We start from the raw sequence: 19,583 nt of genomic DNA, 5'->3' as shown, positions 1-19,583 counted from the left end.
AAGTCAAATTATCTGTATTTGCTGATGACTTCATTCTATACTTAGAAGACTCCCAAAACACCACACATCTACAGCTGATAACTTTAGTAAAGTGTCAAGATAAAAGATCAACATACAAAAATCAATAGCTTTCCTATAAATCAATAATGAAACTGTGGAGAAATAAATCAGGAAAATAATTCCCTCAAAATAGCCTAAAAAACAAAGAGGGGGAGAAAAAAAGAAAACTGTCCATACATCTATCTAAACAAGGAAGTGAGAGATGTCTTGAAATACTAGTGCTGTAAAGTCTTTGGGCTTTACTTTTGGAGGGCTAAGGCTGTGGCTCAGTGATAGTGTGCTGACATAGCATGCAAGAAGCCCACAGTTCCATCCTCAACATGGCCTCCCCAAAAGAAAACAATGTCTTTGGTAGCATAGTTTGTGCTTCATGTTAACAGCATATTTAGTTACTTTCAAAAAGCCAGTATAACAGCTATACTGGTGCATTTCCATAGCTAACCATTTATAATTAAGCTTGTTACTTAAATTTTTTGTTAAAATGACATTTTGTATAAATTTTTTCCTAATTAAATGTTTTGTTCCATTAAATTAATTATTACATTTTGAGCATTTATAAATATGCAACAATTTAAGGGAAATCCAATAGCATCATTCCAACATTTACCTGCTTCTCCAAGACAAGTCAAGGTTAGAAGGAAACTGAGAATCAAGTCATCCTCCATTGTTGCAGATGGCTTTCCTCTAGTACCCATGGAGCCCATGAATTCAGTTTTGGTTCAGTTCTAGATCCCATAAGTGAAGCAACAGAGAAACCAGGAGATAGTTGTGCTCTTCAAAGCAGTGACAATCAATGAGAGTCTTCCAAAGACTGTAGAAGGAAGGGGGTTAGGATAAAGAAGGCTTGAAGGAAGGAAGAGTGATGAAAAAGCATGGCTGGTTATACAATATGCAGGACCCAGTGCACAATGAAGATGTGGACCTCTTGTTCAAAAATTAGAAAAACAATACCATTAAAGATATTAAATGTATTTTTGATATCTTCCATGGTCTCCTACAACTTGTTATGGTAATGTTTTCTATTTTCTACTGTTTATAAGAAAACTTAAAATTGTTATTATTAGCATGCAAAAAAAATTATAAAACACTGAAGAAAAAATTGAAGATGACACTAGAAATTGGAAAGAACTTCCACATTGTTGAAAAGGCAGAATTAATATTGTCAAAATGGCCATATTACCAAAAGTGATCTACAGATTCAATGTAATCTCCATCAAAATACCAATGTGATTCTTCAAAGAACTAGGAAAAATGGTCCTAAATTTTACTTGGATGAATAAAAGACTCAGAATAGCCAAAGTAATTCTGATCAATAAGAGCAATGTTGGAGGCAGCATAATACCCAATCTCAAATTATACTACACAACTCTAGTAATGAGACAGCATGGTATTGGCATCAAAACAGATATGATGACCAATGGAATAGACTAGAAGGTACAGAGACAAAACTATAGAAACAAAGTCATATGATGCTTGAAACATGTCAAAGAACACAAGTTGGGGAGGAGATCCCAGATGATGGAATAAAGAAGGTTGTGGAATGAAATGAAGAAAGCAAACAGACAGCTTCTCCACATTGTGGGTGAACCCAAAAAGGCAGGTGGGAGACATACTTTACTGGAATCTAAAACTGGAAATTCAAAGGAGACTGAAGATTCAGTAGGTTGAATATAATAAAATAAGCAAAAATTCCCCAGTAGCAAGTCTCTCCCATAGCTGGGCCAGAAGCTCCTTCAGAGAGGTCCCTTTGTGAGCATAGTAGAGGGATGAGGGACTGAAAGGAGCCCACATTTTTTGGGAGGCCTAAGGCATGTCTGGGTACAGAGTGTTCAGAGACCAAGGATATTGCTTAGCAAACCTGAAGGACACGCTGCATGATATTTGTTGGGGAGAGGGGAGAAAGAAGCCACCACCTCTCTCCAGGAGGTATGCAGAGGACAAAGGAAGGAAACATTCTGCAGCTGGAACATGGGGGCCAGCAACTAAGGAAGCAGATTCCTGGCAAACTGGAGTTTGGCCCAAAATACAGGCCCAATAAACATATGCTACATGAGATAGAGTGTGATTTGGTAACCAGAAAAAAATCAAATGGGGAGGGAGGTTTACATATGGGGCAACTGGTCATGGAAACCCACCCAGCTCTACCCCTACTCCTCAACCTAACTGCTTGTAGGACCAGCTGGGAGAGATGCGTCAGTCTGGCAACTCAGAAGGGCAGGGGTGGGAGAAACTGTTTGGAGACTGAACCTGTAACCAGGAAACATGGGGTCTGGAAGTGACATAGGGGACAAAGCATTGCCTCCTCCACCACATGAGCAGAACCCAGGGAAACCTTTGTATAAACTTCTACAGCATGGACCAGCAAGCACTGGCCACTAGGGGGATGCTGATTCAAAATCTCCAGACCAGTTAGCCTTCAGAGAAGAGCCTGGAGCCTGCCAAAGCCTGAACTTTTGCCTCCAGGAACTCTCACTAGAGCAATCCAGAGGGTGGAGCTTCATACTCCAGAAGATCCCACATAAGTTGCTGTGAAGAGAAGCTGAGAATATTTTGAACTCAAACAGAAGAAAAAATTCTGTAACTTTTCATAAAAAATTTTTAAAATTTATTTTCAGTGTTTAATTGTGATCATAATTGTACATGGACATTTATACAGTTTCCTTTTTTTCACTTCTTCATCTTTTGCATTTTTGAAGCTAGTTATTTTACATGGATTAGTTTTTTTTTTAACTAGGATGGCTGATTAGTATATTTTAGTTTTGTGTTCTTTATTCTTATTTATAATTTAAAGTTTTGCTTCATGTATTTTAGCTATGCATGCTAAAACTCTCTTTACCTGTTTTCCTGGATGCTCTCTTTTCTGCTGTGAACTGCCAATCTCAACATGCTATTGAATGATGAATGGATAGCAGAAGAAATAAGAGATAAATTAAAAGCAATACTTAGAGGTGAATGAGAACAGTGATACAACTTATCAAAATCTCTGGGACACTGTGAAGTTAGTTGTAAGACAAAAGTTCATTGCATTGAGCTCATTCATTAAAAGAATAGAGATTGACCAAATAAATAACATTACATTCCAAAGCCCTAGAAAAAGAAAAAAAAACACCAAAAACAGCATAAGAGAGGAAATAATTAAATTAGAGTTGAAGTCAAGGAAATTGGAACAAAAGAAACAATTCAAAAAAATGACAAAACAAAAAGTTGGCTCTTTGAAAAAAATAAATGAAATTGATAAATACTTAGCCACACTAACCAAGAGAAAAAGAGAGAAAACTCAAATTACTAAAATTCATGATAAAAAAGAAAAAATCATGATGGAAACCACTGAAATACAAAAGATAATTAGAAATTATTTTAAAAATTTATACTCCAATAAGTTAGAAAATTTTGGAGACATTGAAATTTCTAGAGACATATGACCTATCCAAAATGACCCAGGAGGACAAGTGCAATTTTAATATATCAATTTCAAGCAATGAAATAGAAGGCATCATCAAAAGCCTATCAATTAAGAAAAGCCCAGGACCAGATGGATTCTCAGCAGAGTTCCACAAGACCTACAGAGAAGAATTAGTATGTATATTTCTCAAATTACACCATGACATAGAAAAGTAGGAAACCCTTCCAAACTCATTCAATGAAGCTAATATCAGTATGATACCAACACTAAACAAAGAAATATCAAGGAAAGAAAACTTCAGACCAATATCCCTGATGAATATAGACACAAAACTGTCAATAAAATTTTGGCAAATTGCATACAAAAACATATTTAAAAGATAGTATTGTGTTCATCCTAAAGAGGCAAGGTTGGTTCAACATATAGATTTCAAAATAGATTTAAGATAAGAATCATATGATTATCTCAATGGATGTAGAGAAAACATTTGACAAAATACAGCACCTCTTCATGTTCAAAACACTAGAAAAACTAGGAATGTCAACATTTTAAAAGCTATGTATGCTAAATCCAAAGCCAACATCATTCTAAATGGAGACAAATTGAAAAAATTCCCTCTAAAAACTGAAAGAAGACAGGAATGCCCTCTTTCACCACATTTATTCAAAATTGTCCTTGAAATTATAGCCAGAGCAATTAGACAGACATAAGAAATTAAGGGAATAAGAACCGAAAAGAAGAACTCTGATTATCACTATTTACTGATGACATGATTCTATATTTTAGAAGATTCAAAAAATTTCACCAGAAATGTTCTAGAACTAACAAATGAATTCAGCAAAGTAGCAGGACATAAAATTAATACCCATAAATCAAATGCATTCCTATACATCAGTGATAACTACCGAGGGAGAAATTAGGAAAACTAACCCATTCACAATAGCCTTGGAGAGACCGAATCTGGGAATGAATCTAACAATATAAGCAAAAGACCTCTACAATAAAAACTACAGAACACTAAAGAAAGAAAATGAAGAAGACCTGAAAAGATAGAAAGATCTCTTATGTTCTTGAATAGGCTGAATTAACATTGTCAAAATGGCCGCAGTACCAAAAGTCTTATACAGATTTAATGTAACTCCGATTAAAATACCAATGACATTCTTCATAGAAATAGAAAAAGCAATCATGAAATTCATTTGGAAAAATAAGAGGCCCAGAATTCCAGAGCAGTCCTTAGCAGGAAGAGTGAAGCAGGAGGCATCACAATTCTACAGCTTATATTATACTAAAGAGCCATAGTAATGAAAACAGCATAGTATTGGCACCAAAACAGATATGTAGACAACAAATACATTATATAAGACACAGAGACAAACCCACATAGATACAGTTATCTCATACTAGATAAAGAGGCCAAAAACATACATTGGAGAAAACATAGCCTCTTCAACAAATGGTTCTGGGAAAACTGGAAATTCATGTGTATCAAAATGAAATTAAACATCTATTTCTTACACCACGTAAAAGTCAACTCATAGTGAATTAAAGACATAGGAACTAGACCAGAGACCCTGTGCGCAATAGAAGAAAAAGTAGGCCTGAATCTCCAGGATGTCAGCTTAGCAACTGACTTCCTTAACACGACTCCTAAATTGCAAGAAATAAAATCAAGAATCAATAAATGGGATGGATTGAAACTGAAAAGCTTGTTCACTGCAATAGAAACTATCAATAATGTGAAGAGAGAGCCCACAAAATGGAAAAAAAAAATCTTTATCACACTCACTTCAGATAGAACATTAAACTTTGCAATATATAAAGAAGTTAAAAAACTTTACACCAATAAATAAATAAATAGGCTCAGGCACTGAACAGACACTTCACAGAAGAAGAAATACAATCAATCAATGCCGCAGTCTTGGCTGGGCACAGAATCACGAGCCACTCAAGCAGGAACAAAACTTTATTTTTGAAAAAGCCGCCAATACTCCGTAGGCGCCGGCAAGCAAACCAGTCCACCCACGCGTGCGTCCACCGGAACCGGCAGGTGCGGACCTCCCCTGGAATTCCCTCCTACTATCCTTCCCCAACCAATGGGAACTCTCCAGGAGTCCCGTAACATGAGTCAGGTAGCAGGCCAAGGTGAAAAGCAGGAGTCCAATTTCCATATGAATGTAAATCTTAACATAATCATATCATCTCAGTGGCTAGCTGGCATGTCACTTTACAACCAAAAGTGCGATGCATCATATATTTGTTTGTGGCTCCTAGCAAATCAACAATATATGAAAAAATGTTTAGCATCTCTTGCAATTACAGAAATGCAAATCAAAACTACACTGAGATTCCATCTCACTTTAGTCATAATGACAACCATCAAGAGCACAAGCCACAATAACTATTGACTAGGGTGTGGGGAAAAAGCTACACTCATACATTGCTGGTGAGATTACAAATTGGTGCAACCACTCTGGAAAGAGTATGGAAATTCCTAAGAAAACTTGGAATAGAGCCACCATTTGACTCAGTCGTTGCAATCTTGGTTTATACCCAAAGGTCTTAAAATCAGCATGGTACAGAGATGCAGCCACATCAATGTCCATAGCAACTCAATTTACAATAGCTAAATTATGGAACCAAGCTAAATGCCTTCAATAGATGAATGGATAAAGAATCTGTGGTATATATACATAATAGAATATTACTTAGCCATGAAGAAGAATGAAATTATGGCATTCGACAGTAAATGGGTGGAACTGGAGAATATTATCCTAAGTGAAATAAGCCAATCCCAAAGAACCAAAGGCCCAAGGCTTTCTCTGATATGTGTATGCAAATTCATCATGAGGGGAGCAGGAAAAATAGAGGTATTTTGGACTAGTCAGAGGGGAATGAATAGTGGAAAGGGTGCCTGGGCTAGGAATGACAGTAGAATAAATTGGACATTATCACCCTATGTGTACATATGACTACATACATGTGTAACTCTACATCATATACAACCAGACAAATGAGAAGCTATAATTCATTCATGTATGATGTGTCAAAAATACATTCTACTGTCTTGTATAACTAATTAGAACAAATAAAAATATTAAAAATATTGGTGCCCTGGTGGAACTTATCTTCAGATGGAAGACAAAAATGTTTCAGAACAATTAACTTGAAGTAAAAATCAGGAGTGTTGGAAAACATGATGATTTTGAGAAAAACTAGAAGTCAGGGGAGATGAGGGAGTGATTTTAATTTTCTTTACATCCACAGCATAGACTTTACTGAGAGGTGAGCACAGTCCTGAAGGAGGAGGGATTGGGAGCCCTGCAGTTATGATACTGGAGATGGGAACGTCTGAATCATTGGGGGCACTTCAACATTAAGTCCAATGAGCAGGGTTATGGAGGCAAGGGTTCAATTCGGGTTTCAGAAAAAGGCATCATTGGGGCTTCAGCTAAGGGAAGGCAGGCATTGCTGAATGAGGCACCAACAACTCTCTGAGCAAAGAGAGATGAAAGCTTTTTTTTTTCAAATTAATTAATTAATGTATTCATGACAGCAGAATGCACTTTGATTTGTTGTACACAATTGCAGCACAATCTTTCATTTCTCTAGTTGTACACTATGTAGCACCACACTCTATGTGCAGAAATACATGTACCTAGGCTAATGATGTCCATCTCATTCCACCATCTTTCCTGCACCCATGCACACTCTCCCCCCTACCCCATTCCCTTCCCTTTGCCCAATCAAAGTTCCTCCATTTATCCCATGACTTCTCTCTCCCACATTATGGATTAGCATCAGAGGGAACATTTGGCCTTTGGTTTTTTGAGTGGCTAACTTCACTTAACATGATATTCTCCCACTCCATCCATTTACCTGAAAATGCCATGATTTTATTATCTTTTAATGCTGAGCAGAACAAAAACAGAACCTGGTCAGAGCCCACAGGAGATGTGGGTAATGGAGGAAATATGGGACAGACCAACTCCCCCATTGCTCCCCACTAGGCTATTCCTAGGGTCTCAGGGATCTGTGTTCTTCATACTTACAGGCAGCTGGAGTATAGGGCCCTTTTTTTACACCTGAGGGAAGAAAGCATCCTGTGAGAGAACAGTTTGGAGATAGATCTTGAGGTATCCACTAGTGCTGGACACTGGGACAGTCTCCAGAACTGTGCCTGCAGACATAGAGAAGCATCTGGAGACAAGAGGAAAGTAGATATGTAGGGATGGAGCCAATTGCTCTCTTGGAGGTTTGTCCTCAGCAGGAAGATTCCCCTCTGGCCTCTAAATGCTGGGAATCAGGTCCCATCATCACAAACATCAGGAGAATACATTGTCCTTTAGATTCTATGCACTTTACAAAAAGTAAACAGGGGCCAGGTTGGGTAAGGACACGTGTAGATATTAGTTCCCATGAACAGGGCAGGGCACACTTCTACTAAGTACCTGAAACTACCAGTGGGACCCTGCACTTTCAGACCCTGTACTTTCCCTACCTGTGTTTTTCTTTCTCCACAAGACAAAAGCTACCACAGCTCCAGTGACAACAGCTCCAAGGAGAACCAGGCCAGCAACAATTCCCAAGATGCGGATGGTGGGTTGAGAGGGTGGCTCTAGGAGGAGAAGGGAAGTCAGGTGAGGGCCCCTGATCCCCAGCTCTCAGTCCCTACCCTGATGAGGGTGTCCAGAAATTCTCCTGCTTTCCTGACAACAGCTTCTGTGCCCTCACCCTCTCCTTACCCCATCTCAGGGTGAAGGACTCAGGCAGCCCCTCATGGTGCACATGGCATGTGTATCTCTGCTCCTCTCCAGCAGGCACTACCACAGCTGCCCATTTCTGGAAGTTTCCATCCCCTGCAGGTCTGGCCTCCACAAGCTCCATGTCCTGGGTCTGGTCCTCCCCATCCCTCTGCCAAGTCAGGGTGATCTCCTTAGGGTAGAAGTCCAGGGCCCAGCACCTCAGGGTGATGTCTCTGTCAGGCCTAGGGTGGTGAGTTACATGAGTCTTTGGGGGGTCTGAGGGAAAGAATATGAAAATTCAGACATTTTGACATTTCCTCTCATGGGCCACTGAAGCAGTACTCACATGACCATCCTGACAGTGGACAACATGACAAGGGTGGGGAGGGAGCACAAAACCTAGACACAAGCTGGAACTGATTCTTCTGGCATAATCTATTCCTTAGAAAGTTCTAGAATCAGATTGAGATAACCAAATGCAGGAAGATTCAGGTCCCTAAGAGGGACTTTAGATTATGATCTGGGTAGAAGCTGAGACATGTGTAAAAGCTGTAGTCAGACCTCCAAGGACACTAGGCTGGAGTGGACCTGAGAGTATGTCCCTGATGCCAAGGCTGCTGCCAGGGACCTGTGGTCAGGTATTCCTTGTCTTTCCCACCAGCCAGGGAGAGAGATGGGATCCCTCAGTTGTTCTGAGAGACAGCAGCCTCAGTTCCTCTCTAGTGCAGTGTTGAGGGCCACAGCCGAGTGGGGATGACGCATGGCATTTTTTGCCAGAAGTAGTGGTTGAGAGGTGACACCAGCGAATTCTCGCGGAGTTCTCATTGAGTTCCAGTTGAGCTCTCACGGGGATTCCAGGAGAGTTCCCATTGGTTGGGGAAGTGCCAGAGGAGGGATTTTTCCGGCTGCTGGTTGCTAGACAAGCCACGTGGCACTTGGGAGGATTCCTGGGGAGCGTGGAGTTCAGAAATAAAGTTTGTTCCTGCTTCAGTGGCTCATGATTTGTGCCCAGCCATACTGCGGCATTTGGCTGCCTGTGCAGGGAACCCCTGAAGCTTGAAGGTAAGTGAAATTGCTCGCCCCTAAGGGAAGGTGAGAGAATGGGTGACCATTTCAGAAAACAATGTGTTCTTGTTCTGATTTGTTTTGTTTTTGTTTCAAGTTGCCTATCCGTAGAACTTTCTCAGGCAAACTGGGAAAAATGGATGGCTCAAGGTTTGAAGTTGTTCGCCCCTGAGGAAGAGGTAGAAATAGACCACAAATGCACATGTCAAGAAAACAGGAAAATTGATACAAGGATTTTTTGTTCCATTTTTGTTTCATTCTGTTTTGGTTTTGCTTTGTGATATCTTATTGGGTTGCATTATCTTTATAATAGATTAGAAATTAGTAAACAACAAACTGAAAGAGTGTTAAGTAAATTGTTAGAGGTTGAGACCATGGAGAAAGACATTTTAGATCAAGTAAAAGAGAAGGTCTCTCGAGCTGGTCAGACAGAGGAAGAAAATTTAAAGGAGGAAGAACTATCAGGGAAACAGTTACAACAGGAGGCTGCTACTAACACCTTTCTATCACCAGAGGGTGTAAGTGTCCAACCAACTGCTCCACCTATAGAGACAACATATCCTATGGGGCCTCCGACCCCCGTTGTTGATAGATGGGATCCTGAGACAGGACCTCAAAGATTAGCATGCCCTGTACTTGAGCAGGCAGGAGGGCAGCGAATTCACTGTGCTCTAGATTTCAAAACAGAGAAGCAGTTAAAGGAGGCTGTAACAACCTATGGTCCTCAAGCACCCTTCACTGTAAGCATGGTCGAATCCATTACCAACTTGGACATGACGCCAGCAGACTGGGCTAGCATGTGTAAATCTGTGCTATATGGAGGGCAATATTTGTAATGGAAGGTTGCCAATGAGGAATTTTGCACGGAGACGGCTAGGTGAAATGCAGCAGCTGGTTACCCTCAAAGAAATCTAGATATGTTGTTAGGAAAAGGACCTTATGAGGGTCAACGGCAACAAATTGAATATGATCCTGCTATATATGCACAAATTGCTGCAGACCCAGTTAGGGCATGGAAGACTTTACAAGGACATGGAGATTTACAAGGTCAATTATCTAAGGTAATACAAGGAGCTAATGAACCTTACGCTGGATTTGTAGATAGGCTTATTCAAACAGCTACCAGAGTTTTTGGGGATACAGAACAAGCAATGCCATTAATTAAACAACTGGCTTATAACCAAGCAAATCATTGGTGCAGAGAGGTCATTAGACCATGGAACCATGGAGATTTAAACACATATATTAAATTATGTAGAGACATTAATGAACAAGGGCAAGTCTTGGCAGCTGCAGTACAACAGGCTTTAGATGCCAGGCCAAAAGCATGCTACAATTGTGAACAAACAGGACATTTTAAAAGGAATTGCCCCATAGGAGGAGGGTTTAACAAAACTAGGTATCAAAGGAATAGAATACCAGGTATTTGCCCACGATGCTGTAGAGGGAGACATTGGGCTAATGAATGCCGTTCTCAAACCACCATAGAGGGTACTCCATTATCAAAAAATGGACAAGGACCAGGTGTTTACCCACGATATCTTGAAGAAAGGCATCGGGCTCCATTGCCAAAAAATGGACAGGGGTCCCAATGCTCAGGGGCCCACGACCACAAATATATGGGGCACTGGAGGAACCCAGAAACACCATGGAGGAACCCAGCAACACCATCAAGGTAGTGCCCAGGACACATTATCCATCAGATCACTCATCAGATGAACCAGATGGAGCACAGGGTTGGACATCTGCACCTCCTCCAGAGCAGTACTAACTCCAGAGTTGGGAGTTCAAATCATTCCCACAGGAGTAAAAGGACCTCTTCCTCAAGGAATAGTAGGCTTATTGTTGGGACACAGTTCTTCTACTCTAAAAGGACTTATGATAAGTCCTGGGGCAATTGATCCCGATTATGAAGGTGAAATAAAAATTATAGCTAGTTCTCCAAAGGGTATATCAGTAATTTCACTAGGAGATAGAATAGCACAGTTATTAATAATACCCAGCCTACATGATAAATTTTCCAGTAGTACTATAGAAAGAGGTTCCAGGGGATTAGGCTCCACATGTGTAGATTGGGCTATGCTGTCTTTAAATTTAGATTCTCGCCCAATGCTAAAACTAAATATTCAAGGACATGAATTTAATGGGCTACTGGATACAGGTGCAGACCTTAGCATCATATCTCATCAAGAATGGCCAAAACATTGGCCACTACAACAAGCCACTCAAATGCTTCGAGGCCTAGGAGGGGCAACTAATCCCCATAGAAGTACAATGGTATTAGATTGGAAGGATCCTGAAGGATGTGAAGGAACTATACAGCCATATGTATTGGATCATCTTCCTATAAATTTATGGGGACGAGATGTCCTAGATCAATTAGGTTTGACATTAACAAATAACATCAATCCAAATGCACCCACTATTAGGGCTAGACAAGGTTTCAGGAAAGAAAAAAGATTAGGAGAACAAGAACAAGGTATAGCAGCACCAATTCAAATAGATCAAGGAATAAATAGATATGGATTGGGTTTTCAGAAGGGGTCACTGAGGCAATAAAAATTACTTGGAAATCAGAAAGACCAGTATGGGTTCCTCGGTGGCCTCTGACTAAAGAAAAGATACAAGCAGCCCATGACCTGGTCAAACAACAATTAGTGGAGGGACATATACAACCTTCTGTATCTCCCTATAATACTCCCATTTTTGTCATAAAAAGAAATCTGGTAAATGGAGATTATTGCAAAATTTAAGAGCCATTAATAATTAGATGGTTATTATGGGACCTGCTCAATTAGGGATTCCTCAATTGTCTGCCTTGCCAAAAACCTGGTATGTTTTAGCTATAGATATTAAAGATTGTTTTTTTTTTCAATTCCAATTCATCCTGAGGATAGTCCACGTTTTGCATTTACTATCCCTTCACTGAATCATGAAGGTCCTGATCAGAGATATGAATGGAAAGTACTCCCTCAAGGGATGGCTAACAGCCCAACTATGTTTCAAATTTATGTTAACAAAGCAATCCAACCACTTAGAAATCAAAATCCTGAACTACAAATATTTCATTATATGGATGATGTAGTATTAGCACACAAAGATAAAAACACATTGCTAGAATGTTATTCCACACTTACCAATTTATTAAAAAAATTATAATCTAAAGATAGCAATAGATAAAGTACAATTAAATTTTCCAATTAATTATTTAGGAGTTCTATTATCCTCAACCATGGTCCGTCCACCAAAAATTCAAATACGAGTAGGTCAACTCAAATCACTTAATGACTTTCAAAAGTTATTAGGAGACATAAATTGGATAAGGCCTTATCTAGACATACCAACAGGAGAGTTGGGACCTTTATTTGATATCCTAAAAGGTCCATCAGATCCAAATTCACCCCGCATGTTAATGCCTGAAGCAAGAAAGGCATTAAAAATTATTGAAACATATATGGAAAATATGCATTTGGATAGAATTGATATAAGTTTGCCTTTATTATTTATTGTACTACCAACAAAAAATATTCCTACAGGAGTATTTTGGCAAGAAGTTCCATTATTGTGGATACATTTATCTTATTCTCCTAACACTATTCTTACTAGGTATCCTGAGGCTGTAGGACAATTAATACTCAAAGGAATAAGAGCAGCAAAGGGAGTGTTTGGAATTTCTCCCAATAAAATTATTACTCCATATACTATGGATCAAATTGATGAGTTAGCTAATGAGTTAAATACTTGGGCAATAATCATGTGTAAATCTAATGTTTCATTTGATAATCACTTACCATCGAATCCTTTGTTGTCTTTTTGGTCTTCGCATCCTGTAGTTTTTCCAAAAATGACAAGAAAAACACCTATCATGAATGCTCCAAATGTATTCACTGATGGGTCAAATAATGGTACAGCAGCAGTAGTTACCCCTGATCAAACTTTTACATTTTTAATATCCAAACAATCAGCTCAAAAGGTAGAGCTTAATGCAGTATTACAAGCTTTTGTGATGTTTAGAGATTCTGTATTTAATTTATTTTCTGAGAGTCAGTATATAGTTAATGCTATAGTATCCCTTGAAGATGCTGGTAGGATTTCCCCTTCCTCTACTGTTTTCTCTTTTTTTTTTCACTATACAAAGTCTAATCTGGGACAGAAAATATCCATTCCTTATAGGACATATCCAAACAATCAGCTCAAAAGGTAGAGCTTAATGCAGTATTACAAGCTTTTGTGATGTTTAGAGATTCTGTATTTAATTTATTTTCTGAGAGTCAGTATATAGTTAATGCTATAGTATCCCTTGAAGATGCTGGTAGGATTTCCCCTTCCTCTACTGTTTTCTCTTTTTTTTTCACTATACAAAGTCTAATCTGGGACAGAAAATATCCATTCCTTATAGGACATATCAGAGCACATACAGGATTGCCTGGAGCCCTTAGTTTGGGCAATGATTTAGCAGATAAAACTACACATGACATACATATTTTCTCTACACTAGAAGAAGCTACAAATTTTCATAAAGGTTCCATGTCAATGCTAATACTGTACAAAATCATTTTAAAATAACTAAGGAACAAGCTAGACAAATAATAAAACAATGTCAAAATTGTGTGACCTTTTTACCACAAGTTAATTTTGGAGTCAATCCTAGAGGATTGATACCTAACCATATTTGGCAGATGGACATCACACACTTCCAAGAATTTGGAAAACTAAAATATTTGCATGTTACAGTTGATACTTCTTCTGAATTCTTGATGGGTTCCCTTCATGCTGGAGAAAAACTAAAGATATTATAGCTCATTGCTTACAAAATTTTGCCACTGTGGGCATTCCAAAACAGTTAAAAACAGATAATGGTCCTGGCTATACATCTACCTCTTTTAAACAATTTTGCTCATCATTTGGCATTACTCACATAACAGGAATCCCATACAATCCACAGGGACAAGGCATAGTTGAAAGAGCCCATCAAACTATTAAAATGTACTTATTAAAGCAAAAAGAGGGAATTGGAAAGGGGTATATATCCCCCAAAGATATACTTAAAATAACCCTTTTTACTCTACACTTTTTAAATTTGGATTCATCAGGGCTTAGTGCTGCGGAAAGGCATATGTGTCCCAAAAATGTACATAAGCCCAAGGTACTTTGGAAGGATATTCTAACAGGACAATGGAAAGGTCCTGACCCAGTGATTGTCTGGAGTTGGGGTTCTGTTTGTATGTTTCCAGAGGGAGAACAACAGCCGATTTGGATTCCAGAGAGACTAACCAAAGCGATTTCTACAGACCAAGAAGAAGATGATTTGACTCAAATCCATAACAGCTGATATCCAGAGCTCCAGCTTGGCTGTTTTTACATCTGCAACAGTGATTAACCGGGATGCTTTTTTCAATATCTATTTTATTATTGCCTTTTCCCACATCATAAAGTTCTATTTTATTTTTTGAGCTCATACAGACCTAGGTTAATGTTTTTCTGATCAGTTTTATTTTTTGACTGTGGCGTTTTTAAACATTGCAATGGAGATTTCACCTGTGTAAAGCTACAAGGCCTTTACTATTGTCTTATGTGTCATATGTTTTTGTGCACACTTGTGTTTTGTGTTGTATGTCTGTATGTGCGTATGTCCATATATCATATATGAGGAGCGCTCATGAAAAAATGGATGCAAATTTTTTTTATTCATGTGATTTAAATGGTTTAATTTAAATTGGGTAAACAGCTGTTGAGGATTGTTTTAATATGTGAACAAATAAGGAGGTTAACAGATCTGTTTGTTTACTTTCACCTTTCCTTTTCATTATATTTAATAATTCTGTTCAGGATAATGTAAATTGTTCAGAAAATTGTTTTCTTAGTACCTCTTGGAATGTTACATAATTTTTTTTTTTAGCATCACTGCCAGAATTCCTATCTTCATCCCAGTGCCGGTGAAGAAACGATGAAACCAAACTTCAGCTTCTTCTATAACTATCACAGTAAACTGTATAAACTGATGCATCAATGAATAATAACTCAACAAGTAATGCTCAATCACTGAGTCGATTTATTTTGGGAGGAAATGGACATATTGATAAATTCCTCCACTTTGAACTGCTTGCAGTACTTGCCTGGACTATGTATCACTTGTATACATTGTGAACTATCTGTTGGTACAGCAAATTGTGGTAGTGCTGGCGTATCTTTGCTGATGGTGTCATCAGTGATACAATTTTTCCATAGGAGCTGTCAATTGGCTTGGTGTTGTGGCATTTCTGTATCCTCCTCCCTTCTGCTAGTGATGGTCTAAAATTTGGGGGCCAACAGAGGTGAGGCAAAGAACCTAACCCCCCAATGACACCAAGGCCAAATTTGGGGGCCAACAGAGGTGAGGCAAAGAACCTCACCCCCCCACTGGTGCATAGACCTATCCACAAGTATGGCTGTATGCTGGACCAGTAGTCAGTGACGGGTATGATCCAATTGCAGTGGTACCAACCTAAGACAGGAGGCTGACACCTAGAGGTCAGCTCATCCGATGACGGGTAAGGACCATTTGTAGTATTGGACAACCTAACAGGCACAGTCCCTAAGCCACATTGCTTGTTGCTTAATTAAACAGAAGGGGGGAGATGCTAAGAGCCATAGCCAAGTAGGAATGCTGCATGGCATTTTTGGTTGAAAGGTGATGCCAGCAAGCCATTGAGATGATATGATTATGTTAAGATCTGCATTCAATTGGATATTAGACCCCTGCTGTCTGCCTCCGCCTGCTACTTTGGAGCTCTAGCCGGACTCCCGGAGAGTTCCCATTGGTTGAGGAAGTGCAGTAGGAGAGAATTCCGGAGGAGGGATTTCATGTTGGTGTAGTGTGGCCCGGGGAGAATGCCGCATGTGTGGTTTGGCATATTTCCTGGCGTGCATGGCATTGGCAGGAGTTTCAGAAATAAAGTTTGTTCCTGCTTGAGTGGCTCATGATTTTGTGCCCAGCCAGACTGCGGCAGTTCAGAGCCTGCTGAAGGTGCTCCAGGTTCCCTTGACAACAGGCTCTGTGCCTCAAGAACTCCTTATACCATCTAAGAGTGAACTTGGGCAGGAGCCCATGATGCTGTGCACAGCATGTATATGTATGCTTTTCTCCAGAAGGCAGCACCACAGCTGCCGACTTCTGGAAGGTTTCATCCCCTGCAGGCCTTTTCTCCCCATATTCTAGAGGTGGTTTTCCCCAAACCTCTGCCAGGTCAGAATGATCTCAGCAGGGAAAAGCCCAACGTCCAGATAGAACATTTCCAAATATATGTGCATCTAATAACCAAGCACCAAAAATAAAGTCATATACCACATAATAATGTTTTTGGTCAACAATGTTCCTATAAAATTATATTACCTAGCAATATCTTGGCTCTCTCAGGTTGTGTAAGTGCACTCTAAGATGTCACACAACACTCAAATGACCAAATGACGTATTTCTCTGTTGCAACATAGGACTAAACCAGTCAGAGTCACTCCAAGTGATCTGAGTTGGCACCAAATAATGACACACAGAAGGAGAAAATGCCTTTTACTTTGGGTTCTGTGACAGTTCCTCTGACTTAGCTCACACAAAGGGGGCAAGGCAGGCAAGAAAAAAAAAAGGGAGCATGCCTTGAACCTTGGATTTACTGGGGGATGCTATTGCATGGAACATACCATCCATATAAGGCAGAGGGGTAATATTACAAGGGGCAGCCCACTCCCATTGTGTAATGCCCACTTCCAGAGCTATGCTCCTCTGTTGAGCTGAGATGGGATCCACCTGCTTCCCTGTAAAGGCAGCCAGTCTCCAATTTCCATCACTCAAAGCTAGGGGGCGCTCAGCTCCTATGTGGTAGCTCCAGGCATTTCTCAGTATCTCTGTTGGTAAGCAAAGCACAACTATGCAAGAAAACAAACTTGGTAAAAATAAAGAGAGAAATGCAAAATCCAGAAATGTTATTTGAAGACCTCCTCAATATTTCACACTAAGTGATAATTTTTTTTAAAGAGAGAGTGAGAGAGGGGAGAGAGAGAGAGAGAGAGAGAATTTTTAATATTTATTTTTTAGTTCTCGGCGGACACAACATCTTTGTTGGTATGTGGTGCTGAGGATCGAACCCGGGCCGCACGCATGCCAGGCGAGCGCGCTACCGCTTGAGCCACATCCCCAGCCCCCTAAGTGATAAATTAAACTACTAAGCAAATGATAAAAATAGATTTGAACAACACCATAAGCCATCTAAATGTAGTGGACATCTATAAACACTCCTCTCAACAACAGATGAATATACATTTTTTTAAAGGTGCACGTGGAATATGCCCAGGATGTGCCATATGCTAGTCTAAAATTAATAAACATTAATCCATTTGAATGCATAAAAGTAATACAAACCTCATTTCTGACCACAGTGAAATGAATTACTAATCAATTAAATAATTAAAGAAATCAGGAAAAGTCACAAATATATGTAAATTTTTAAAACACTCCAGAATAATCAATGGCTTAACAAAAGAAAAAGAAACTTAGAAAACACTGTCCACTTAATGTAAAGGAAGATGCAACTCACCAAATCTATGAGATAATAATCAAGGAGCACTTAGAGGGAAATTTTTAGCAGTAAATTGGTAGCTATAAATCCCTGCATTGAAAAGGAAGAAAGGTTTCAAATGAATAACTAAACCTTCCACCTTAATGCACAGAAAAAAGATCAAACTAAACCCCAAACAGACAGAAGAAAACAGTAAAGAAGGAGTAGAAGATAATAGCAGGAAATAGTAGAAAATAATGAAGTAGAGAACAGAGAAGCAATCAATGGAATCAAATATGATGATTTGGAAAGATGAACTAAATGGACAAATGGTCAGCTGGACACACTAAATAAAATAATACTAGAATATTTAGAATCAGAAAAGAGAGAGGGTGCAATATTACCAACTTTACAATAATAAAAACAATTTGAACTCTGTTGTGAAAGATAGTATTCCAAAAAATTAGCTAGCATTCATAAGATGGACAAATGGTAAATACAGCAACTAGTAATGTTGACTCAAAAATAGACATTTTTGAATATACCTAGAACAAGTGAAGACACTGAATTAGTAATAATATATTTTATAAAAATATCTACAAAGAAAACCCCTTGTCCAAATGACTTTACTGATGAATCGTAACAAATAGGTGAAGAAAATTATTGATGGCAGCTTAGGCTCCTGGCTCACTATAGGATTTCTAGAGTTTGACTGCTTGGGTTTGAATCTTGGCTCTATCATTTGTGGGTTGTGAGACCTTGGGAAAGTTTCTGAGCCCTCTGTGTCTCTGCTTCACCTTCTGTACAATGGGGATGATGCTGACTGTTGTACTGAATGTTCACTGTGGTTAAATAAGTGACTGTGGTTAGAATACCATAAACAGGAAACAAATTTGAGATACTCTGGTGGAGTCAATAATTATTCAGACATATGGCTTTTTAAACTTTTGATATTGTATTTCCTTCACAGGACATGGTCAAGACTGAGAGAGAGACCTAGGACACCTGGGCTTTCTGTGAGCTGTGGGTGGAGGTATCCACATCAGGCAGCAGATGCTTCTGCAGCCACAAGCACAGAAACCAAATGATGGATATTAAAGGCTAGAAATACAGAAACATTCCCCTTCAGGGCACCCTCCACTGGTCACGTTAGATTTGCTCTTCCATCTGAGGTAGCCATGACCTGACACAAAACTCTTTGTCTTCCTAGGCTCAGCTGTCTCTCCTGTCTAGAGAAGTAACACTTAGAAAGGCACATGGTCTCCAAAACACTCTTTAAAATATATGAGGCAAGACATTTTTTAAAAAAGTAAAATACATGAGGCAAAATTGACAGAATTATACAAATGTATGATTCCAGAAATGGTCTTTCTATATTTTCATGTGCTTTTATGAATTCATAGTTTTTAATGTACAACTCCAAAAATGGCCTTTCTATACTTTCATGTGCTTTTATGAATTTATAGGGGTTTTTTACTCCATTATAACTCAAAGCAAATGTCATTGAACTGAATTTTTTAAACAATTGTTATGATTTTTAATTTTCTAATAAATAAATTTGATATCTTTGAAAAATGGTCAGTTCATTGTTAGTTTCCTACTTCTCATAATACTGGTTATGATACATAGTTATCTATTTCTTAATTCACATATGGATGTCTATAAGCCTGTTTCTACTATCTGTCATTTTACTGATTTTCATTCCTGTTGTTGTTTTCCATTTGTATTTAAACTTTTCTCTTTTTTCCATTATGTGTAAATAAGTACTTTATTATCAAATAG

The 19,583-nt window shown here is 38.9% G+C and overlaps 1 protein-coding gene across 5 annotated transcripts in view; it reads right to left on the bottom strand.

The window, feature by feature from the left end:
• The window catches only part of LOC308648830 (patr class I histocompatibility antigen, A-126 alpha chain-like), a 365,404-nt gene that overhangs the window by 87,186 nt on the left and 258,635 nt on the right, over positions 1 to 19,583 (bottom strand). For 2 of the 5 annotated variants that reach the window (XM_081293890.1, XM_081293895.1), the window contains exon 7: positions 7,516 to 7,548. The exons of the other annotated variants lie outside the window; for them this stretch is intronic. In XM_081293890.1, the coding sequence (XP_081150016.1) occupies positions 7,516 to 7,548 (33 nt within the window). The remainder of the gene's footprint in view (positions 1 to 7,515; positions 7,549 to 19,583) is intronic. 5 annotated transcript variants of the gene reach the window in all.

Source organism: Spermophilus citellus (genome assembly GCF_964194105.1).
Source record: "Spermophilus citellus genome assembly, chromosome: 5".
Taxonomy (NCBI): domain Eukaryota; kingdom Metazoa; phylum Chordata; class Mammalia; order Rodentia; family Sciuridae; genus Spermophilus; species Spermophilus citellus.
Note: the sequence above shows the minus strand (reverse complement) of the source record. Positions and strands in the feature narration are given on the sequence as shown.